This window comes from Pleuronectes platessa, chromosome 16, assembly GCF_947347685.1.
Source record: "Pleuronectes platessa chromosome 16, fPlePla1.1, whole genome shotgun sequence".
NCBI lineage: Eukaryota > Metazoa > Chordata > Actinopteri > Pleuronectiformes > Pleuronectidae > Pleuronectes > Pleuronectes platessa.
In genome coordinates, this window is record NC_070641.1 from 19,498,521 (window position 1) to 19,523,944 (window position 25,424).

Sequence of the window (25,424 nt, forward strand, 5' to 3'; positions counted from 1 at the left end):
GTACCTTCGGACTCTGGTAGGAAAGGCCAGCGGCGGTCCGTAGCTTTCTTATTAAACTAAACTATTTGATGTCAGGTCAGACATATTTATTTTTTTAATAAAGATTCACTGCAATTTATTATTATTACCTAGGTTAGTGGAGAATTAGAATGTGCAAGGGGTAAACTTAGCTCCCTGGGGTTTGAATATAAAAGACTGTGAATCATAGCAGATAATAAAACAACATAATCACTAGAGTCCAAAAAAAACATCCACAGAGATGTAACAGTATCAGGAAATTTTTATTTAATTATATGTATATAATTCTGTTTCTTTGTTAATCGTTTAATTCATAATACCCATAGAATATACAGACTATAACCCTCAATAATAACTCATATCTCTTTGACAATCTACTTATATCTTCTTTTAAAATAATTTCTTGTAAGATCTTGGAGAAATAAAAAAAACAAAAACAAAACAGCCTAGGTTTCCGAAAGATTGAAAACACTGCCAATAGTCAAGCCCGTAAGAGAAACAAGGAAGAAGAAATACAAATAAAAACATCCTAATAATAAAAAAAAGAAAAGATTAAACTTTAACTCCCTTTTATGTAAAAAAAAAAAAAAAAGAAAGAAAGAAAAATACAACAACTCACCAATATAACGACAATAGCAATAATAAGAACAGCCATTTAAAACAACAATATCTGCAAACAGGCCTCATGACAGACGGGCCTTTAGACTTGTTGATACTGTGTGAATGTATGCGGTGTGTTTAAGTGCAACTTTTCACACTGATACACTCCTCAGGCGAAGAGAGGAAGTGTGTGTGTGAGAGAGTGTGTCTGTGTGTGTGTGTGTGTGATTGCAACAACGTGGTCCTCTCAGTTCATTCCTACAGTTACCCAGTGAGATGTTTGTTCTGGTGGCAGGTCGGAGGGAGAGAAACAAAACAAAAAACAAAAAGCAAGCAGGTCCTGTTTGACTGGTGAACAACTGTACAGAAGAAAAATGCAGAGAAAATATCTGTGCGACTGTTCTTTGTGGGGAAAGAAGAAGAAACAAAAAAAAAAAACAGTCGCACAGATGCAAAAGCAAAGAGCTGCAGGGAGAGGGCCCAAGCTGCGAGGAGAAAATACACACCACCAACACACACACTACACAAAAAGAGCCTTGGCTTTATGTTACTGAGAAGCAAAAATACAAATACTTTTACACGGACATAAATTACAGCAGACAGTCCATGCGTCTTAACACACACACACACACACACTGCAGGTGAAACTTAAAGCTGGATGAGCAGGATACAAGACAGGAAGGGAAGGAGAGGCCCATTCGAAACAACCTCGAAGGAGTCAGAGCGTGGCTGCAGAGACAAAGTGCTGGCGTGCTGATTGAGTCATGTGATCGGAGCGGGATGTCCTGCTCGTTATGACCATGTCCCTGATCAGAGACGAGGGGCGTTGGAGGAGAGGGACAGCAGAGTCAGTGACGTGGGTCAGAGGGTCTTTCCCCCGTCCCACAGTAGATACGCAGATATGGGCGAGGACGTAAACGCAGACAGGGGAGGAGGGAGAGGGGGCAGCCCTTTTTTTCCCCTAATAGTAAAGCATGGGGGGGGGGTCGGGGGGGGTTGAACTACAAAAAGACGTGCGTCGCCACATGCACCATAAAGCCTCACGACGATCCCAGAGTGGTGGCTATGGCTTCTGAAAGAACAGCCCTGGGAGAGAGGGCGAGGCCAGTGAGCGCTCCAGATCTGGGTCTATACACTGGTCCCAGTGCAACGGGCAGAAAGATTAGTGCAGGTGGAGCTGGTGGACCCGTGGGTGGAGGTCCACCGAGCAGCGAGTAGAGCGGTCACGGAGAGCAGGGAGCAGACGCTGAAAACTGACAGAGACAATGAACACAGAGAGAGAACAACTTGTGCACACACACACACACACAATGATACGTCAGACACTGGATCACCCGCTTTACAGAACACACATCCTGCATGTTAACGGGTGGCCAGGAAAACACACAAACACACACACACACACACACACACAAATACACGCACACAAATACACGCACACAGGCAAAGGGAGGAAGGAAGAGGAGCACAGGAAATAAAAACACGCAGATAGGAGCAAACTGGGCTATATGTATACGGGACAACCAGGAAGTGATGATGGCTGCTCGGCTGTGAGCAGGAGTAACTGTACAGCTCTCGATTAAAATCAGTAACGTGCACAGTTTTCTCAGTAGTGGTGCGGTTTCATGTCAATGGACACAACTGAGGAGAGTCCAGTAAGCGAAGGCCAGTTACATTCAACACCAGCATCAACAGGCCTCTGACCGCAGCAGACATTCTGGCGCGTTATAGCCGTAAACATTAATAATGAGGGCATTCCATTCAGATGAGCGACTACTGGGGTCCTGTGACTGTGTGTGTGTGTGCGATAGCTTACTGGCACGATTGATTAACTGGGACGTTTGATATCCGGCTAAATCTGAATTTTCACGTGTGCTTTTTTCCTTTGTATGACAAGTCAAAACGTCTGCCGTGACAAAAAGGAACGTGGGCCCAGAGAACCACAAAATAAAAATGGCCGCTTGAATTCATGGGGACTGAGTTTGTTCAGATTGGGGCCTCGGCTGTTGAGCGAAGTCCCAGCCGGAGAACAAAGCCCTCCCTCCACCAGACAGCATCGCACAATGGGAAAGGCCAAAGTCAACCAGACCCCCATTTTCCAGACAGGCTGAGTGAAAACCACAGGGGGGGCTCTCCAGGGGTTTCATGACACCAGCAGTTCACCAGTCAGCCGCTGCGTGTGTTACAGGAATGTAATTTGATATAGGAATGTAATACTGACACTGGATCAGCTGTTTGGTGTTGGCTGTATTTAATGAACAAGGGATGTTACCCTGCAGAACGTGGAGAGCACAGTACTGTTACACCGGTGTTGTACATCAGTGTTTCTGTGAAACATCTGCATCTTGTCCGGTCGGTACTGATCATTACACTTTTGGTGTTTACAATATGTTTGGGGGGGGGGGAATTAAATGTTTCGACATGGCACAGAGCTCCATGAACGTTCTGGAAAATGGGGCTTAGGCATCACAGTTGTAATATCTGAAAGAACACTTGATCGTAGAAACTATTTGATGCTCTGATTTGCTCCAAACACGTAGAACCTCCTGAAAACAACCGTTTCACATCCGTTTCTCGGCCCTTGATTCGAGTTGTAGGTCAAGAAATGTGGTTACGGCTAAAAACTGATATTTCTTATATATGCTCCCCAGCCAAGATCCCCACGTCTCTCTGCCACTTTGGTAAATTCCAGGAATGCATGCATTCATATAAACATCATACAGTTTTGTTTTTTTTTTCCTTTAAAAAAGACAAAAGAAAATCCCAAAAGAGCGACAACAAAGAAATCTATAAACCTGCCAACATGCCGATAAAAACACTGAATGTTTGTCTCAGAATCAAGTGTTCAAAAAAATGACTTGCAAATATAAACCCCAACACAAACATTACGACTCTGAACTGATCCGAAAACACTCAAACAACGTCGTGTACAAACGAAAACCGCGACAAGCACACTTAATAAAACAACGACGAAAAAAACAAAAAATAAGAGAAGGTTTTATATTTTTTTTTGTATATACATACTCACACCGGATAAGCATCCCTGTTCTTTTAGCCCTCGACTTTGACCCAGGTTGCGATTTACATGGAGCCGAGACGAGAGAGTTATGGTGTTGGTTAATACAGTAGTATGATTTTATATGGGGGGGGGGGGGGGGCGACAGAGAGGAAAGACAGATCAGCGACAGGTGAAGGATGAACAAACGGTACAGAAGAAGAGAAGAGAAGAGCCGTGACTGCAGATGGGACGAGGTGAGGCGTTTGACTGGGAAACAAAACACAGAGGAAGAGTCCAACACGGGAGAAGAACCAAACCAGTACGAGTACGACAGACCCCACCCACCCCACCCAGCCACAGAAATCAAAGTGGAACTTAGCTCTCTCTTGCAGTAGAAATGGAAAGATAAGCAGTTAAATGTTTGTGTTTTCTCTTTTTTGTTGGTTTCTTGAAGATTTTTTGTTTTTGTTTTCTTGGTTTTAGCATGTTGTTTGGAGTCTTCTTGTTCCGAGCCTCTGCGTGGTGTTGTCACTCTTTAGGGCTGCGAGAAAGAGAAGAAAACGTGATGAGGCTCTTGGACGATATTCCAGACTTTTACCTTCACTCCTATCATTTGTGATGAGTTTTGAAACTGAGCACTGAGGCGTTGGCGTATAAACAGCCCTGAACATTTGTGTACCCGTTAACGTCTCTTGCATCTTGGGAACAATGTGCAACAGTGATTTCTTTGTATTGTGCAAGATGCAACACTGGCAAGACTCCGAGAGGAGGGAGCATCTCAGTTTCAGTTTCAGTTATGTGAAATAAACAGTTTAGAATTCTTTGTGAACCTTGAAAATTGATCCGTCTAGTCGATTACATGGAAATACATTTATGTGCCTATGATTCTGTCCTCTAGGATCTGTGTGACCGCAAACAGGTTCAGTGACTAAACAATGTGCAGGGTGTTTAAGCTATGAATGGCAGGTGCTCCACTGACATCTAGTGGTCTTGAACCGACCAATCACATTCAGAGCTCTGCTGCAGTTTAAAGAAGACAAAATCAGAAATGCGAAACATTTGTTTTGCATGAAGAGAGCAGATCCTGAGCTTTGGTTCTCTTAGTGTGCGCTGCAGTAAGTGTGTGTGTGTTGGTGTGTGTGGGTGTGTGTTTGTGTTTCAGTTTCATGTACCTGTGTGTCTCAGGAGCCCTGGTAGTGTTCCTGGAAACGAGCCGTTTCCTCATAGATCAGCTCCTTCAGCTTCTCCTTGGGAAGGTCATCCAGCTCCATTTGGAAAGTGAAGGGCTCCTCCGCTACCGGCTACAAACACATACACACACATTTTATAACACTTCTGTCTTCGTGCCAAAATCCAGTTGCACCGTTCTGCACACATTTACCTAACATAACAAAACAGCAGCAATGATCGAGAGCCGACGGCTGCTCAGAGAGAAAAGCCTGAGTGGTGCAGTTTAATTTCCAGAATGTGCAGAGAATGAACAAAAAACTACAACCAGAAAACAGAATGCACAAATTGAGGTATTAATCAAATCAAGCTGTAAAACAAAAGGGAGAATTGTGCCAACACTTACATAAACTTTGATGTGATGAGAGATTACGTACTTTAACCTGGAGCAAACGTAACACTAACTGCATTCCGAACCCGGCTAAGAGGCTTCCCGGCACAAAGCAGAACGGCTCACAACTAAAGCCTGGCGAACAACATGAATTAATAAGCCCTTCTGCCACAAACATTTGTGTTTGGCTTCTTTCCCTGTGTGTTGTTCAAATTCCTCTTTAACTGCACAGTTTTAATACTGATTCAAACAAGGCACACAGCTCCAACAACAACTACAGCCTCCATGCGTACCTCATCTGTGGGATCATAGTACTGCTCCAGGTAAGGATGAGCCAGGGCCTCCTCCACGCTGATGCGCTTGATGGGATTAAAGGTCAACATGCGACCCAGCAGGTCCAGAGCTGCGTTAAGATTCAGAGAGCTTCAGTTAGTTCAATCACCGGCTTGTGCAGCCATATGAAATACAACTATTCTTCAAAATCTTTTTTGAGACTGCGGGAGAAAAAAAACTTCACATTCATACAAGTCAATAATTTCAATTTGTTCGTATATCTTTTACATTTTATTTTTAAGTATCTTATGCCGTCTAATAAAAAAATCTATATGTTTAAGGAATAAATTGTGTAATTAAAATAACCATAATATTAGAATAATAATTTTGTTATTAAATTATCTGGATAATCTGAATCAAGAATCTAATTTTTCAATTTCCTACCTCTCCAACATCAATATGTTTATTATTTTAACAATCCCAGTAAAGAGCTTTGTGGAAAGAATTTAACAAAATATGTATATAGAAATATTAATATAATTATTCCTTTGTTAATCCTACGCATCAAATCACTATAGCTACTGATACAAGCTATACAAGTTTTTTTCCACACACAGTTCAGTTCCACCTTCAGCCTCCACCTGCTTCCTCAGATTAGTCTGCAGGTTTTGTTTTTTCCAATAAATATGACATATCATTTCTCATTCCATGTTTAAGTACCTTTTGAGTCGGCCTTGTAGAAGAGCTTGTCCCAGGGGATCTTGGGTTTCTCAGGCAGGGACTGCAGGTAGTTCCTCGCCTTCATGTTGATGATGCAGTTCAGATCTTCTGGAGTCGGGGAGCCGAGGACGCCTGCACAGAGAGGAGTGTCATGGACACCTCTCAACATGGCTGCTCGTAGAGAGACATTCTTGTTACGTGGCCAGGAGCTGTATCTCACCCAGTATGTGGTTGAGCTGGTCCAAGTAGTGTTTCCCAGGGAAGATCGGCTTGTTGGACAACATCTCAGCCAGGATGCAGCCCACTGACCAAATATCTATGGACTTAGAGTAGCCCTGAGACAAACACACAAACCATCAACACACTGACAAACACACTCACACTTCGATCAATCCACATCGGTCACACACACCCACCTTGGAGTTGAGCATGATTTCTGGAGCCCTGTACCAACGCGTGGCCACGTACTCGGTCAAGAAACCTGTGTGGTCGTGCTCAGGGTCGGCTATCCTCGCCAGGCCAAAGTCACAGATCTGAGGACAACACAAAGGGTCAGAGGTCAGAAACATCAGTCTGTGAACCGGTCACACTACAGCTGCTTTCAGACATGCACTGATCAGAGAAGCAGTAGAAGACGCCAACGAATTGAAAAACAATGAGATTGGAGCTGTTGGTGATAAAGGGCTGGTGTTTGCTGTAAACAAGAGACACATGACTTCTGCAATGGAACCTATACGCCTCCTCCTGCCGTCTGCCTCCTCTACCCAGTCATCAACCGATCTGGAGGATCTCCTGCTTCTTTCTTCATCTGTGAAAGTCAAAGTCTGCAAAAAATCTGGTCTGAAAGAGGCTTTTGTGTCAGATTTACAACTTAAGCCCAAAACTCATAGAACTAGTTGGTAAGGAATAATAGGGTGGTTCCTTTTATTGTGTGCTTTTCCAACAAACTTTATTTCTCTTCTTCTTAAATTCTGTTTTTCTTTGATCAAATCGCCAAATTGCAGGAAGCCTGGAGCCAGGCAGTGACCAGCTCAGAGACTGTACACAGTGAACAGGGATGTGGAGAAACCAGGGCCTAATGGGGGCTAGTGTGGAATATGATAAATCAATTTGAGGATCATATTACTCCAAGTCATTGGATATGCACATTAAGTAACAATAGTGGCACAAAGCCAGGGTCTTAATGTGTGGCTGTAGTTATATGTGTGTATTTTGATTTTCCTTTTTTATTGTGGAGTGAAATGTTTCAGGAAGCTGCTTCAACATATCCCGCTTTAGTTTTTTTCACTCCACCCACATGATCAGCTAATCCAGGGATTGATGGTCGGCTGTCAAGAGTTCACAAGTGTACTGATACTGAGCAACACACCGAAGAGAACTCTGACTGTGATGGAGCAAACTGACCAGCACCTAACTAAGACACAGCTAAATCATATTTTCCCATGGTTTGTTAAATTTTTTAATATGTCCTCATGTTTAACAACCCTTTGTGAAATTAATCGTACATCCTTGATCTGTGACGCTTTAAAACACCCTCTCTTTAAATGTACGCTGTGTGTTTCAGTTTTGATAAGTGGTTTCCAACATTCTCCAAAAGGTAAGTGGAGAAAGAATCAAGATGCTAACGCTCGCTGTTGTTGCCAGCGGAGAAGAAGCCAGGGCCACGCCTCATTACACACATCTAACATCATGCAACTGTACAGCAAATCAGTCGTTACATTAAAACCAGTTTCTGGTTCAATGCAGTGACGGATTGGTGTATTGTGTTACAGAAATGAGTCATTGTTTACGTCTAAAAGGTACTAAGACCTTGACTCATTTACATGGTTAAGATATTGTCATTAATAATCTTCACTGAAGACACTCCTGCAGGATTTCACTTTAGGCCACTTCATGTTCAAACTGTTACAGGCTGAAAAAAAGTGTGTGACTCCGTGTTTCTATTTTCAAGCTTTACACTTTTCACCTAAATGGAAAAACAAATTAAAAAAAGAATCCATTCAGATTCTGAGCTCATGAGAGACAAAGGGACATCAGGCAGAGACCACAGCTCCTCTCTGTTTTCAGGAAAATGTCTATTACAAGTCTGGAAGTCTGCCTCATCCGAATAACATCAACAACATGGGTTCTTTGGCTCGGTCGTGAGGAGCAAGCGAAGGCCCGGGTCAATCTGTCACCCTGATCCAACATTCCTGAGATACTTTCCTGTTACTGGTACCAATGGTTAAAAAAGCATATTTGCTGAGAAACATTATGGTTCTCAGCTCACAGGGAATAAAATGAATACTAAATTTACAATATATAAATGTAACTCACTCAATATATTCAATATGTATATTGAAATGTGGTCTAGTTTTCTTGTATGTGCGTTAGTGTAATCTCCCAAAAATCTGTAAGTAACATGAAACACCAAAAGTCACAGACAAAACCGCCTTGTCACCAGTGATGATGGTGTGTGTAGGTGTGTGTGTGTGTGTGTGTGTGTGTGTGTGTGTGTGTGTGTGTGTGTGTGTGTGTTTGTGTGAGTGTGCACAGACCTTGAGATCGCAGGTGGTGTTGATGAGCAGGTTGGAGGGTTTGAGGTCACGGTGCAACACGTTGGCTGAGTGAATGTACTTGAGGCCTCTTAGGATCTGGTAGAGGAAGTAGCAGACGTGGTCGTTGCTCAGCCTCTGGCTCTTCAGCAGCTTGTAGAGGTCCGTCTCCATCAGGGTCTGCACAATGTAGCTGGAGGGACGCTCGAGTCAAGGAGGACAACGACTTGGGGACAAAGGAACGTTCTTAAATATCTCGTGCATTTTTCAGCGGTGGAAATTTATGAGGGAAGCTCGAGCCAAGAGCTGCTGAATCATACCTCATCTCATACTTTGTTTAAACGTGTGTTAACACGCCGTTTGGACAAGCAAAGAGACACATCACCCGCTAAGCCTCTCTCCCTATAGCTCCCTGATTGGACCAGTTTCCAGCCTCAGGGCACAATGATCATTTGTCAGGTTTTCTAGACTCCTATCTTGTAGACAAATCTGGGACGGCCAGACTTGCACTTGGTCAACTACAGTCGGTGCAATGATTGTGTTGCAATAACTTAGTAATACTCAACAAGTCCAGAGATGGCTCTAGGCTGATAATGTCGAGTCCTTCGCTCAACCACTGTGGGCCAGAATGAAATATCTCTAGTACTGGATGGTGTAAACATTCATATCCTCCTAAGGATGGACTGTTATAACTTTAGAGGATCCCTTAACCTTTCCTCTAATGGCAACATCAGGTAATGTTGCTATAAGACGCCCTGGTATTGGTGCTGCTGTCCCTGGATTTTGTAACATCAGTCCAAGATCATGAGTCGGCAACAAAACAACAAAGTGGAGTGTCCAGGCATATCAAAGAAGAAGAAAAAAGAAAAATCACACATTTCCTTCGCCTTTCGCTGAGGACAAAGCAGCTTTTCACAAACTGCCACAGCAGCAGTCACAGTAACACACTGACTGACCGGTCATGACCCCGGTTCACTGCTAGCAGCTCTGCGATCGGTCGCTGCTTTCTATCTAAAGAGGGACTGACCTGGGGTGACACAGCTAAACGAAAACCAAAGACATGTTGAATCAATACCAATTAATTCTGAAATGATCAATTTAGCATTTGACAGGATAAACGTGGTTAAATTGAGGTGTGTATCTTTTTTTTCAACTCTGAATTGTGCCATGCTATTTCTAAAGCAACTTTTCCATCAACTTTGGCTCCAACAACTATTAGACCCTGCCATTGGAGGTTTTAATTGCAGTTTAAAATAATTCAGTAACACTACCAGAGGCAGATATATTTCACAATTTAGCCTCAATTCAGACAAAATATTAACGTCTCCATCAAGTATTCTTTCCTTTCAACTATTACCCATCTTGAAACTCTATGGCAAAAGAGTATAGTGAGCGAGTGCTGGATTAATAACCGTGTATTTGTTTGGTTGAACCCCACCACACACACAACCTCAATCATTTTCAGGCAGGAGCAGTCACAGCTGAATTCTTAACGTCACACAAACACACAAAATGAAAAAACAAAGCTGTTGCAATAAATTTTAAAGCCTCTCCAAATGTTGCTGCACATCGTTTTGTTACGGGTTGTTGGATCCAGCATGAACAGATGTTTAAATTAACGCTTAATAGTGTCTCTCCCCTTTGAGTGTGTTTTTTTTTAAGATTGTGTGAGAAAATTAAAGTTTCTGGGCAAAAACGAACCAGATTATTCCCCCTACTTTTTCTTTTAAAATAATAATTTTGTGGTATATGTGACATTTGCATTAATAAAAGCAAACAAGTGCAGTGAGCTCCTCCTGCAGAGAGCGAAAGGATACACATCCCTCATGTTGTCGAGTTGCCGTGCCCTGAGAATGTCGTTGATGCCGATGATATTCTCATGGTGGAAACGCAGCAGGATCTTGATTTCCCTCAGTGTGCGTTGGCAGTACGTCTGGTGCTCGAAGGGGCTGATCTTCTTGATGGCAACGCGCGAGGTATTCACGTTGTCCATGGCAGAGCTGCACAGGGCGGAAAGCACAGAGCAGGTCTCACATTACACACCACGCAGTTAATAGGCCATGACTGTACCAGAAAACAGGGATGGTCCTGCAGACAGTCTTTTCGACAGCCAAGATGCACATGTGACACACACACACACACATACATACATACACACACGTCTATTGTGCTGTGAGATGTGGTGAAGTTCTGTAGTCCTGAGTGTAGGTGCAGTATCAGTGTGGTGTAGGTGTAGAGTACATGCAGTGCTGAGAGCCGCTAAGAGAGTTGTGTGTTTCTGGCTCAAATGCATTTACAGCTCATCCCCTTGTCAATTTTAAAAGGAAAAGATAAATTCTCAAGCCCATCCCTGATTCCTTGTATTCCCTTTGTGGGACGGATTAAATACACAGAAAGCGTCCAAGCTATGTTTTCACACAGGCGCTCGCCCTCAACAGGAACAATAGTTACATCACATCTCTTTTATTGGTACAAGCATTTTCTCTTATTGCACAACACGCACCGAAGACTGGGCTGTGTGTGCACCCCCTCCACCGACTGTGACATTAACCATCACAGCGGTAACTAAAACATCCCGGGGAGCAAAGAGCACAGGTTCGAGGGTTTGAGACCATTACGTTATATTCTATGTTGGGTTTTTGTTTCAGTGTGCCAGCCGCTGGGAGGTGACTGTGTTTACAAACACTGGATGCTGCATCAGTGGAACCACATGACCACGATGACAGCAACACAAAACAGCCCTGTGCTGTCACAGTGGGGATGACAGGGATCCACACGGCGTGTGTGTGTGTGTGGGCCCGGCTCTCCGTGTGCCATCCACGCAGTGCTGTCACATCTGATGGTTTGTTCACAGCTCGGCCGCCTTGGCATTGATATTAAAAGTGCATCAGGGCTGTTTAGCACGTCCTCGCAGGGCTGCAGATCGCACACACACACACACACAGACACACACTGAGATAACACAAGGAGAGGCCTCGCCACAGCTGACAAATCCCACTTGCATCCTGTGCAGCGGCTTTGCTGCAGGCTGAGTGTGTGTGTGTGTGTGTGTGTGAGCTGAAGTACACGTGAATGTGAGTGGGAGACACACACCAGGCGGAAGGGGAGAGAAAAGGGCTGCAGCGATAAGCAACTTGAATCTGCGGTCGAGACGCAGCCTTTGCAAAGAGCTTCTCGAGCTCGGGTTGCAAACTACGTTCTGCGCAATCGCTCCCAATCTTGTTTCCTGTAAAGCTCCAAGCCACGCCTGTAGCTAGCCTGCTAACATGCTAACCACAAGAGCGGGTCGAGGTTCAACCATACGTCCCCATGCAGTTTAAAAACACAAACATGGCGACCGCCCTCACGTTTTATGCACATTTTTCTCGCAGAACCCAGCCGCCAAACCGGGGCTGGCGAACCGTATTTACCAACAAGCAGCGCAACGTTGAGCTAGCACGTCTCAACTCCGATTCTACGGCAAGCACAACTCACCACACCATTCCGTACGCCCCCTCCCCGATGTACGACAGGTTCGTGTAGCGGGGGCCCACGTCGAATAGCTGGCCCTTCACGGACTCGGACACGGGCTTGGGTCCCGCGGCTCCGGGCGCGACATCCTGCGCAACAGTGCCCGCCGCCCCGGCAGCAGCAGCGGCGCTGTTGGAGCCCGCGGCCCCGACCGCTGCGGTGCTGCTCGAATCCGCCATTCTTTCCTCTCCGAAGTGCTCCTGCTCTGTCCGAGTGTGTTCGCCGAGGCACCGCCTGCCGCTCCCCGCGCCGTGTAACGTCTCTCCGGGGCTGTGACCGTGCGGATGTCTGGACTGACGGAGCAGAGAACCGAGCACCGGGCCCTCTCCACTGCCGGACTGGAAACGGATTTGGGTGCGCGAGCGCGGATTTGGCCTCAACACCGAGCGTAAAATGCGCGTGCCAAACTACGGTAATACAGATGCGTTAGATATGCCTGTCGAGGTTGACTCGGTTGGGCGGAGTCACGCCAGCTGGCTACAGAGCCGCACGGAGAGGCCCCGCCCATCCATCTCTCCATTATCACAGCGTAACAAGCGCAGGCTGCAAAATAAACACGCAGGGTGGGCGTGTCCATATCTGTTGCATGTTGCCAGTTTTGCCAAGAACAACAAGAATAAGAAAAAATTGAGTTTATGATCAATTAAATTTGATGAGTACGTGATAATCCACTGTATACTTCCATGTTATATGATGGTAGTTATGTGAGTGTTGTGCTTATGGTGAGGCCCTAATGTTATAACAGTACTCGACTGTATATCCCTATTCAAATAATACAAATGATAATATAATTATATAAATACATGCATTGTGCAACCTTGTATGCTCCACATGTTCATAATAGTCCAAGATTTGGTAATGAAGAGGAAATCTGTTATTAAAACTAAATGATCTCGATTCGTCTAATTGTTTTACACTTACGTCAAGATATGGAACATCACCATTTGTGAATAATGTCAATTTTGCATGTGCACACACACACACACACACACAAACACACACACACACACACACACACACACACACATATGTACAAATAACCAACATAATAAAATGATGCTTTAGTGGTGCTGTATTCGGAGAATTTAAATGGAACTAAAGCAACACATAATAGGGTTTACTTATCAATACACTAAATAAAATAACACAATTGTCTCCAAACGAGTGTAATGTTTTTTTCACTGTTTCATCTACACTGTCACATAAAATATTGTCCTTCAAAAGGGAAAATAGTCTTTTTTTACAAATACATCTTCACACAACACTTGTCCGATGTGAAGTAAACGGTATTTATGCAAAAACTGAGCAACGTGTTGTGCATGAATTAATTAATTAATTTGTGAGAGAGGCAGATTCACCAATAGATACTTGAAGGTGGCCACCATGGAAACGAGTGCGACGGCCGGAACCGCACGCCCTCTCGGTGACGTCACCACGCAGGGCGGCGTACTTCCTGGTTACGTTGCTCTCGCATGTTGTGGTTGATCGATGCCTGGGTCCTTTCTGAAGGAATGATTCATTTCCCTCTGCGGCGAAACTGGATGTGCCGGATCGGTCTAGCGCTCACTCTCCTCGGACTCCCCTGCACCGTGGCCTCCTCCGGACGAAGGTAGAGACACGTTCACCTAGCAGCTACATTACTTTACACTAACAGGACTAGGGTTAGCTTGAAGCTAAAGTAGACAAGAGTTATGGGATGTTTGTGTCAAAGTTCCCTGATCGCTGACACCTTTATCAGCCGAGCCAGGCCATGAGATTTTTAATCAGTAGCACAGTGCTGGGCTTAGGAACAAAATTCAAATAGAAGATCACACAGAAATTTAAAATGTCAAACAGAATCCATAAAATAATCATCTGATGTTTGCTCAATCCATATTACGTAAGCTGGCAGATGTGTGTATCATACTGTAAAAATGACTAATCCTGATGTCATGATGATTTCAATACTCTAACAAACAGTAAAGTGTTTTTTTAGTGTGGTATAAAGTTAATGCTGTGGGGAGGTGTTTATCTATTATATCCTGAAGTGCTACAAAAGCAAGGAGTTGTGGATATGGGGGCGGGGGGGTCAACCCAACATGTCTCACATTTCCTCCCTTGCAGGTCTGCCATCGCCTGCTCATCCTTCCCCCCTTTCACCAGTAGCGCCACCGCCAGACCAATCACTTCCAGTAGCTGTAACCTCTACCTGACCAGCGTCCTGACAATGCCGACCTCAGCGGTTCCTCACGCAAAATCCAGATGCCCTCAGTATCCAGGATCCAGCATCAAGCGCTTCCCAGTGCCCGATAACCAGGTGGACTGGAGTCAGAACTGGCCGGAGTATAAACCAGTCAGCCACACAGACTCTGTGGTAGCGAAGAAGCCAGCATGGGCAGATCCTGATATCGGGTGAGCAACTCGCGCCGAAAAGAAAGTACATTGAATATATCCAAAGACATGCAGATTTGGTTTGGGTTAATTTGAGACTCTAAATTGACTTTAGTAGCAAATGTGAGTGTGAATGGTTTAAATCTGTGTGTCCGCCTTGTGATACATTTCCCGCCTATCCAGGGTGTGGCCCGCCTCTTGCTCAATGTTACCCGGCAGCTACCCCTTAAAGGATAAGTGGTATGGATAATGGTTGAGTGGATAGATGAATGCCCTGTAGAATTAGTTATAGATTTCCCTGGCTGTTGTGAGATGTATACCTAGCTGTGTGAGTCATTTGCACTTTGATCCAACCTTGTTTTGATGACTTCATCTTGTTTTTGCAGATCTTTCAGTCCAAATTTCAACACTGTGGATGGTTCTGTGGACAGGACAAGCTTCGAGGGCAGCTACAAGGTGGAAAACGGAAAGCCACTGTAAGTTGAGGAGCAAGAGAAATTGTTTTACCTAGAAAATTAAATATTTCCTCTGGATTTAAGGATTTTCCAGCTTTGACAGATACAAAGCAGACTTCAGAAGAAAGTTGCAGGACCAGTGGTTTTATATCTCTCTTGTTCTGATTGCTAATGTGCGAAACTCTTTTCCTAATGATGACTTTAATCCAGCAGTGGTTGCAAAGAGCTGCTCTCTGGGATGTGGATTCTCCGGAGGGACGTTTCATTTTAGCAACACTTTCGCATGCCAGAAATATTTCATTAAATTTTTATATAAACCACAAATCACTTCAGTAAGCTTTAATATTGATGAACAAACATGTCAGGAAGACGGGGCAGAGTACTATAGACTTTTTTATTTCTACGAGGTCTTCATGTTTTAATGTGGACATTTATGAAAATATATGTTTATGAAAGCATATTTTCCCCACTTTTCACTCATTTAGGAATCCTCGTGGACGCACAGGATTGATCGATAGAGGTCTGCTGGGACGATGGGGACCGAATCATGCGGCTGATCCAGTTGTCACAAGGTAATCTTTTCTTTACTTTACACATCTTTATTATCCAGATTATCTCTAATCAAAGTTCATTCGATCGAGGAGCCTCGTGTACTTTGCAGTTTTCTTTTCATATGTCTCTCTCTGGCAGGTGGAAACTAGATGCCAAAGGAGCAAAGATACAGCACCCAGTCACCAAAAGGCCTATCCTGCAGTTTGTGTCCATCAAGAGGAAGGACTGTGGGCAGTGGGCCATCCCTGGGGTTCGTGAATTAAAATGTTCACCTCACTTTGTGTCGATCTACCTGCCGACCATTTAATGCTCACAACTTTCCAAGATTTCTCAAGGATAACAGAAATATATCCAAAGACGAGGAATGGTGGTTTGGGTTATTTCGGATGCCACGTGTCTGTGACTTGCGTGTTTACGCCTGTGCTCGTGTTGTAGGGGATGGTGGATGCAGGGGAGCAGGTCACCCTCACGCTGCAGCGGGAGTTCTCGGAGGAAGCGTTGAACTCTCTTTCGTTGTCGCCATCGGAGAGAGCGAAAATCAATGAGCGCATCACGACACTCTTTAAATCAACAGGGTTTCAGGTGGGCAGCTGACAGAGACTCACTTATCCCTATCTGGTCAATAAGTTGCCTCTATTAAGAAAACTAAAGATACATTTGTTCTCCCTCAGGTCTATAAAGGGTATGTGGACGATCCTAGAAACACTGACAATGCTTGGATGGAGACAGTCGTGGTCAACTTCCATGATGACTCAGGTATCAACATTTTTTGCATTAAACAATTGAAATGTATAGTTCTGATACATTTTCAACAAACTGCATCTCTGTGGGACTGTGAGATATCTCTGTTCTTACCGCAGGCGACAGTGTGAGCGAGCTGCCGCTGCACGCCGGCGATGACGCAGGACAAGTCAAGTGGGCTGATGTGGACTCGTCTTCCAGCCTCTATGCAAGTCATTCCCATTTCCTGGAGCTGGTTGCCAAAGAGAGGAAGTCCCACTGGTAACCAAACCAAGACTGTTCCGACAAAACCATGAAGGAAACACGAACATTAGCATCACTGCTCAATGTGAGTGCTGATAATTAGAATGCATGACACCTAACCCTATGTACCTCACTAAATTTAACATTAAAATTACATTTATGATAATGAAAGCCTAATAAACATCTCATTAACTGTACATGATGTACAATGAATGATGGACATTATGGCTATGCAGCTTTAATCTACTAATGAAGCAGAACTGATGAAATGATTGTAAAAACCCCATTCAGGCCGGATATTAACATCTGTCCTGAGTGATCCGTTCACAAGTGGCCAGCGCTAAGTCCAGGTGTGTTCGCCAGCGCCAAATCCAGGTGTGTTCAGCTCACTCAGACCACATTCAGAGGTGGTGTGAGACGCACATGGCCGCAATCATTTAGCCGCGTGAATGAAAATGCATACTACACTTTTAATAAGAATAGAGAGTTGACCACCGCCACAACATCAACACTATTCAGTACATATTGATATATGATGATACATACTTTTCTTAAATTGGTATAATCTCTTCCCGAGCCCCCCCCCCACCCCTCTCTCTCTCTCTCTCTCCTCCCCCCCTCTCTCTCCCCCTCTCTCTTGCTTGCTCACTCACAACAACACCGTAGTCTGCAAACACACACATCTGTAAACTCTGCCTAGCTAAAAACAACATTATTTGGTCCTCACTAACGCCATGTCGTACATATGTATTTTCCGGGTGCGCGAGGTTTGATCACAAGTGTTCACAGGAGACACATTCAGGACGGACTTAACACTGACCACTTGTGAACGGATCTTTGAACAGGGCCTGAGTAGCAGGTTGAAAGCTTGTTAAAATGTATGCTGTTTGATTTTTGTTATAGAACAGAAACTGAAAAAGAGAGACTGAGGGTGTGAAAACCCCCCCACATGGTGCTCAGTGGCACACTTCACCAATAGACGAGGCTAACCACATGATTTCCACTGGCACAAATTGTGCTAATTTATTCAACGCCAACAAGAATCACATTAAGCCAGTGAAATCTTGTGAGAACAAACCCCAATGGGCTGCTGAACAAAACACATACAACACTAATGGAGGTGTGATAAGGGGGAAATCAGGGAGAAAAGTGTGTGGACTGATTTTGATGTGTACATGTGAATAGAAAATGAAGAAGTCTCTGGATTGGACAAACACCTTCTCCAGTGGGAACAGTCGGTGGAAGCAAAGGCCATTTTCACATTCGACAGCCTGGTCTTTCCAAATGTTGGCACAAGTATGTGTCATCTCACTGAGAATTACGCATCAAGTGGTTTGCATCTGTTAGGATTACTGAGACAAACATTTCTGTCATCAAAAGGCCGTCAACAACCTGCATCATCTTATGTATCCAACTTGTTTTCAGGCTGAATGAACAGATCTCATAATATGTGATATACATGTTCTGGATGCTGTAAAAGCTAGAGAGCATGGCCAGTAGGCACTTAGGGGAAATGGAAGAGATTGTGTCTGTAAGATGTCATTAAGTTAGACGCAAACCAGTATCGGGAGGCGCCACGAATCCTAAAAGCTCTTTCTATTTAGTCTAGTCACTGGTCAGGCCTTAACATCTGATATCCAACAGATTCCTGGTATGAAACCATACGCAGTGAGTGGGGAGGCTCTGCTGTTGAAATGTGATATTATATAGTAGAATCTTAAAATTCTTCTTTACGTCCATGCAGATGCTCATTCAGGTCCAGTGCACCCGGGCTTCTTTCCATCTCCACTGACATTATGAGCACTAATAGCATTTGTGTTGTTTCAGCGTTATGTTATTTTTTGCACACAATTAGACATGAGGTCCCCAAATGTGCCTGATTTTTGTTCAACAATGTCCATGAATTATTTCCTGGGAAATCTGTGGAAATTTAAAAAAGGAAAAGCCTTATAATGCCCTGACAAAAAATTCCTGGTTCTGCCCCTTTGACCTGATCCATGCGTAAGGAATTATCGGTCGGCCCGTGTCGCACCCTTCCCCCAAGTTTCAAGAAAATCGGTTCGGTGGTTCCTGTGTAATCCTGCTGACAGATGGGAATGAAGACACAATCTCCTTGGTGGGTGGAGGTACTACATGAGAGGACAGGAAGATTGTAGAGCTTTATCACTGAGATGCTTCGAAACTAAAAGATCAAATAAATTCAATTTGATTATTTTATTTATTGTTACCAATGTTATACTTTAGGCTCCGCTGACTGGTTTGCTTGTACTTGTGAAACGTGAAAATGAACCAACAAATGTCATCTTACAAAGTTTGCACTGAATTACTGAAGTGTCTTGTGTTTTTATTGATTTGATTCACTTGAAGTATTAAATCACTATGAATTCTTGAGTGGATTTGTTTTCTTTTATTCCTCAAAGAATGTATTAGATTACGCATTGTATTTACTGTCTTACAGTGTGGGCAACCCTAGTCCTATCTCGGTGTAGGAAAAAACAATAGAAGAGCTATGTCGATGATTACTCAACTGGTTAGGGTCACATCCTGCTGTTGAACTTGTGTATTTATGGACAGTTGTGAAAACTTGCTACAGCTTTACTTTCTTTTTTTGGGACCAGATTTAGTCCCCAACCCACGGAGTGAGGACATTTTGGGAAAGTGAGGCGCTTTTGGCCGGTCCTCACTTTGTGACCTCTCTTTCATGGACTGTTTGAGGGTTAAGACTTCGTTTTAGGGTTAGGTTTAGAATCAGGTTAGGCATTTAGTTTGGATGGTTATGGTTAGGGGCTGCATAATGTATAATGTCAATGAGTGTCCTCCCTAAGACGGCTGTACAAATGTGTGTGCATGATCAGAGGGTTTTTTCAGGGTTATGACCTAGTTTTAGGGTTAGGGTAAGAGTTAGGTTTAGGTAAGGCATTTTAATTTTGACTGTAATGGTTTAGGGAATGCATTATGCCAATGAGAGCCCCCACAACCATAGAGAGACACGTGTGTGTGTGTGTGTGTGTTCATGTTCATTGCTATAATTCCACGGCTGAAACTACATTACCCACAAGCCCACGCGTCAGAGACAGAAAGCCGCTGAAGCTGACGACGTGGCCGCGCTGCGTGTCGATCCCGTGTCTCAACGCACCGGGGCGATTCAAACCACACACACCGGCTTTGTTCGCAGCGACTTCGGCTCCACGCTCGGACACCTCCCCGGGAAACTGTAGAACTCCAGCACCGCGTAACAATGTCCGGACGGGTGAAGAACCGAAGTGCCGCCAACGCGGAGGCGCTGGCCGGCGCTGTGTCCTGCGACGAGCGCATATTGAGGGATTGTCATCAACTGTACGCGGATCCCGACAGCGGTGAGCGGGCTGGGATTCGACCTGTTAACCTCCCGAGTCCAGAAGCGACACGTCTGATTTAGGTTCGCTAAGCTAGCAGGGCTAACTCGGTGGTTAGCTAGCTAAGTTAGTGTGTAAAGCTAGGCAGCAGGGAGCTAACGGTTAGCTAGCTAGGGAGCAGTAGGGATTGTGTGACTTGGCTGACGTGCTATAGTTACCTCATCCACTGATGTGGCCGCTTTTAGTTAACCATGACCCCGGTTGCAGAATTTTGCAATGGAGCTCTTGGAGTTTTGTTTTAAACTAGTTTTTCCGCTAGTTTAGAAGATGTATGTGTTCCAATAAAATGAATGAAAGTTAGCTTTGAGTCGTCCAGTCATAATGGGAGTGATCAGGGGAAACAAAAAGCTTAAAGTAGTTTCAGACCTAATCGTGTTCTCTGTGTTGTTCAGGCTTGATCAAAGTGGCAGAATCTGTTGGTTTGAAGCTGCTGGCTCCCAGGAAGAAGATCACTGTGATGCTGATGGGAAACCACTCTGCTGGGAAGAGCTCCTTCATCAACTGGTGAATAATCATCAACTTCATCATGGACATATTATCTTCTGTGTGTCTAAAGCACTCGGAGTAAACTAATCAAACGTTTTTATGAGTATGACGCACGACATTGACTAATTGAATGCCTAATTAAAGTAACTGTACAATTGAAGTTGTCTAGTGTCTCCAGACAACTTCACTGTTACTCGATTTTGTTTCCATGTGTCACTTGTTATGTGCTTTTGAAAACTCAATAAAGAAATATGTCTATAGAAAAACAAACGGCACATATTAATGATCATGATCAAACAATATAGCGGCTCTACTGAGTCTAAACCTGTAAAATCTACATCAATGCCTGATCATGCACCTGTTCATGTGCCTCCTGCATGAACTACCCAGGGACCATTTTCCTCTTGTAGTGAATGTGTCTGACCCAGACGATCCCCTGCTGCGAAGGGGAGACTCTGGAAATTATCCACTCCCAATTTCCAGGCCATTTCCCCCCTGAGTTTCAAAACGACTTATGTTTGACTTTGTCCTTCCTTGTCAGGTATGTGGAGGAGCACATCCAGCGCACTGGAGTGGCTATTGAGACTCAAGGCTTCAGCTTTATCACGAGTGGACGGAAGAGAGAATCTCTGACAGTGAGTGCAGCAGGAGCTTATGTTTGTGAAGTAGATGCATAGTTGCTCCAGTGAAATTTAATATTAAGTTCAACTGTCAATCGCTCACTTTCCGTTTTAGGAACTTCTTATTATATCAGTTTATTACACAAACTAAATGAGAATTCAGCTCAGTGAGACCAATCTTTCTTTTCTCTTTAGGGAAATGCCACCCTTCACCTATATCCACACTTCAAGCCACTGCAAGAGTTCAAAGGTGAGATTTTCAGCTGCTGCCAAGCTCACCAGGCAGGGTCCATGTTGCCCAGAGATTTTCTATATGTTGTCGTCTGTCCATCTTTAGTATTTATTCCAACTAGTTTGTGTGTAGCCTGGGGAGGATGCACCCTGAGCCCACCCTGAGAAAAACAGTATTGTTTAACGATGGACTTTGATGATTGATGTGTCACTCAAAGTTGAATTCAGGATATTGTGCTGTATACTTGTCAAGGCAGAACGGCTTACTTGCTACTTACTGATATTTTCTGATCTCTTTTTTGATATCTAGGGGTTTCAGAGTACCTGAGCACAGAGATCTGCACGTCGCGACAGAAAAGGTTCAGCTTGGTGACATTTGTGGATTCGCCAGGATTGGTTGACGGTGATATGAAGTATCCCTTCGATGTGGACGAGGTTCTCCTGTGGCTGGGTGGGTTGAAACTAACGGAACTTGGCTGCTATTGTACTGCAGTGATCAAGGCTTTGTGTTAGATCTAAATTTAATATACTGTATAGTACTTTTGTATTATTTTTAATGTCATAACTTCCTGTGAGAGCTTTGTTATCATCTTTCACTGGAATCACGTTTTCTCTGTGTAAAACTGTGATATGATTCTAAATTGTGTCGAAATATACTTAAGCGTAGCATAGGAAATTCACCAAAAATCCCCCCCTGAGCAGTAATGATTAACTTTCTAATAGTCGACCTACTGTGTAAAATAATGGTCCTTCCCACTGTCCCTCTCAGGTGATCTCTGTGACCTGATTCTGGTCTTCTTTGACCCCATGGGTCAGGCTCTGTGCAAGCGCACACTCAACATCGTGGAGTCTCTGAATGAGAAACACGGGGACCGCCTGCATTTTTACCTGAGCAAAGCAGACGAGGCTGGAGGAGAGTCGGACAGACAGGTTTGCACAGCAACAGCTCACAATAAGAACTATTAGGTCACCATCAGGTTTTTCTGTCCCTGTATGATTTACAAAAAAAAAAGCATCCATTGCTTATTTTTTCTGACTGTAAGAGATCAGTAGAGGTCACGCATGCTCACCTTTACACAATAGAATAAACTCTCAACCTCAGTAATGGAAGTGACATCCTCCCTCTCTCCTTCTGACTTATTTCTCGTTTTCTCAGAGAGTAATGATGCAGATTGTCCAGGAGCTCTGCAAGCGACCAGGACTCAACACATGTGGCTTTGACATGCCCACCATCTATATCCCCAATCCTAACAAGGTAAGAGCTGCACTGTCAGTGAGTTTTACACATTTGTCAGTTTTTTTAAGCTTGTACACCAGCTCTCTTTATTTACTCTTTGCATCAAGTGTCATTCCAATTATTTAGTAGTACAGGCTGACATCAAATTTCTTCGTTTTTCTCTTCTTAGCCAAGTCGCTGTGTGAACCAGATTGAGGAAGTTTGTCGAGCCATCGAGAAAACGATCAACCATACGGTCCAGAACGCCCTCAACTCTCTGGAGAAGGACTGTGAGCTCATCAGTGAGGCCGTCACTGACACGCTCAATAACGACAGGTAACACACACAAAGGCTTTACGTTACACAAACCTAATATCATCTCATAGAAGTATGGATACACTTCAGTACACAATATAAACTGTGTATTAAGATGGACGACACGATAGCTCGCCAAACGTGAAGCCAAAACACTTCAGTTGCCCTCTGCTGGCTGGCTGCAGAATTGGTCATTAACCCGTCCTCTATGTTAGTGTGTGTATCGACTGCAAGATGGCAGTGTTCATATCAAGACTATTTTGGCTTTATTTGGATAGTGGGAGGAAGTGGAGACCCGTCGTTCCATCTTTATATAGTCTATGATACACAAACTGTAGCAGCAGTCCTGCTCCCAGGGAATAACTTTGACCTTCTGCTCTCCCAGGCAAACCGCTGTAGAGAACCGACGAGCGCGCTGTAAGAGCTGCTTCCTCACTCTGCTGGGCTTCAGCGTCCCGATGGCTCTGATGGTTCTACTGGTGCTGGGCATTCTATCCAAGGAGCTGCTGGATGTGGCTCTGGGCCAGGAGGGCACACAGGTGCTCTCACTCTACCTGGTGAGTGTCCAATCAAAGCAAGAAATACATTCACAAGGAGTATTTAAAGTCATCAGGTGTAATTGTAGCTGCTCTTCTAATCCACAGAATCCCATAGTGAAAATATTTGAGTCCCTCTCCATGGAGCAGCAGCTGTACAGCTGTGGCGGACTGATCATTCTCTCCTTCCTCCTGCTCATCGTTGCACGCTACTCCTTCAGGTAGGAGAGTCTGATCTCTGCACCATCCCAGCCTTTGTCCTGAAATAACAAAGAATTAATTTACCTACTTATTTTACTACTTATTTTCCCTACTTTATTTAACTCCACTCTTCTGCCACGGTGATACTTTCAGTTCCCTTTGTGAAATCAAAAGATCCTCTCAGTTTAGTTTTCATAAGGAAGTAAATAACAGTCCTTTCACTCTGAGACCTTTTTTAGTTGTGCAGCTGCATGTGATAATGGCTCCCTGTGGACTTGGCGCAAACAAAAAACAAAGCCTTTACTTTTCCAACCTCTGCATCTACTGTATTTCTGCAAATCCCAAACCTGATCCAAATTCTTGGTCTTTGATGTGTTTCCCTTCGATTCTTTGCAGAACTCGACCAACCATGTCCGGCAAACAGAAAAGGCAGCTGCAGGAAAAGCTGGAGTATGTTCAGGAGGTGGTCAAGAACAAAAAGGTACCTTGAAAGTGACTGACTCTGAAATGTGTCTGGCTATAAATCGTCTGTGTTGAGTTTTGTTGTTAATTGTTTATTCCTTTCCTCTAGAAACTTCTCTACGAAGAATACCTTCGCCAAAGTGTCAGCGACCAGGACATGGATGCGTAGAAACCGTTGTGATGCACACAGACTCGGCTTCCCCACAGCTGCCCGTGTCTAACATGTTTCTAACATCTCACACCAACTGGCTATTTTTTTTAATTGTGCAGATGTAAATTACAGTCAAAAGCACTTGGTACAAACTCTGGTTCTTTGAGTTCTGTAAAAACAACTTGATGTTACCTCTGTAAACGACACTACCTGCAGATAAGCAGGGTTCACTCTCACAACAGCGAACTCTAGTTCCAGATAACATGTTTGTTTGGGGCATTTATAAACACGTCCACTGTGACTGCTCCCCTCCAAGGAATCCAGGCTCACACCACTTTAAGATATTTAAAGAAATGCAAACTATTTATGATATTACTTTATCAGAGAAACTGTATTTTGCTTAAACGACATATAGCACTGGTTTACGTAGGTCACTTTGTATGTGTTGCTGTTTTTTTCCAAGACTTTCACCAGCATTTTATACAGTATTTTGTCTGCTTCATGACTCGTACCAGAAAATACAGTTTTGGTATCAACGCACAAATTTACATCATGAACTTCTGTGTTATAATATGAAGAATATTCAATTATCCACACAACGCCTGCAAGTGAAGCAAATCAAGATTGTGAGACTGAGATCAAACTGTTTCAGTGACTACTTCTGCTTTTTGTACTTTCCTTTGTACTTGTGACTGTTTTTAAATACAACTGATTAATAAAGAAAAGTATGTTCAATATAGAAAGTGATGAGGCTTTTTTTGGGGTATGGGTCTGAAAAGAGGAGGAAGATACTGTCAAGTGCATTCTTTTTTTTTTAAGTAAAAAATGTGGGACAAACAGTGAATTGAATTAGGTGACTATAAACATAACGTCCCAATATATAGGTGACCATTTACAAAATGTGATGATAATTAGAATACGTAACATTCAAAGTACAGACTATAAACAAAGCATGACAAAAAGTCGTAATAAATAAGGTACAACATGTAAGAAATGTGACAATGGATGCTATGTGTGTATAATGAACATTATTCAATAACTGACAATAAATGTTCAAATTTACGAAAGTGTCATGAATAAAACATTCCAATAACAAAATATGTGACAGTAAATGTGAATGAATCAAAAACATGTTACAATAAACCAAATATGTGGATAAGGAATACAATATGTGTCAATAAACAAAATATATTATTTATTTTGTAGCCTTGAATGTGGCTCAAACTGGAGCTGGGTGGC

The 25,424-nt window shown here is 43.6% G+C and overlaps 3 protein-coding genes across 3 annotated transcripts; 2 read left to right on the forward strand and 1 right to left on the reverse strand.

Annotated features, from left to right (window-relative positions):
* Positions 1-262: 262 nt before the first annotated feature.
* On the reverse strand, positions 263-12,405 carry mapk3 (mitogen-activated protein kinase 3). The gene is made up of 9 exons (XM_053442599.1): positions 12,176-12,405; positions 10,519-10,701; positions 8,705-8,894; positions 6,584-6,700; positions 6,388-6,502; positions 6,168-6,299; positions 5,468-5,577; positions 4,789-4,917; positions 263-4,157 (listed from the first exon to the last, which is right to left on the reverse strand). Exons 1-8 carry the CDS (start codon positions 12,388-12,390, stop codon positions 4,798-4,800), a joined length of 1,182 nt encoding a protein of 393 aa, XP_053298574.1. The 5' UTR covers positions 12,391-12,405; the 3' UTR covers positions 263-4,157; positions 4,789-4,797.
* A 1,235-nt stretch (positions 12,406-13,640) lies between these two features.
* Positions 13,641-16,769, forward strand: nudt9 (nudix (nucleoside diphosphate linked moiety X)-type motif 9). Its single transcript, XM_053442600.1, has 8 exons — positions 13,641-13,820; positions 14,315-14,602; positions 14,968-15,057; positions 15,522-15,608; positions 15,727-15,838; positions 16,024-16,170; positions 16,260-16,344; positions 16,449-16,769. Exons 1-8 carry the CDS (start codon positions 13,684-13,686, stop codon positions 16,592-16,594), a joined length of 1,092 nt encoding a protein of 363 aa, XP_053298575.1. The 5' UTR covers positions 13,641-13,683; the 3' UTR covers positions 16,595-16,769.
* A 2,898-nt stretch (positions 16,770-19,667) lies between these two features.
* si:ch211-11k18.4 (uncharacterized) lies at positions 19,668-24,920 on the forward strand. Its single transcript, XM_053443159.1, has 12 exons — positions 19,668-19,928; positions 20,360-20,471; positions 20,995-21,088; positions 21,269-21,323; positions 21,615-21,755; positions 22,074-22,234; positions 22,461-22,559; positions 22,711-22,856; positions 23,221-23,392; positions 23,480-23,592; positions 23,969-24,053; positions 24,144-24,920. The coding sequence occupies exons 1-12, from the start codon at positions 19,811-19,813 to the stop codon at positions 24,201-24,203; spliced, it is 1,356 nt and encodes a 451-aa protein (XP_053299134.1). The 5' UTR covers positions 19,668-19,810; the 3' UTR covers positions 24,204-24,920.
* Positions 24,921-25,424: the final 504 nt, after the last annotated feature.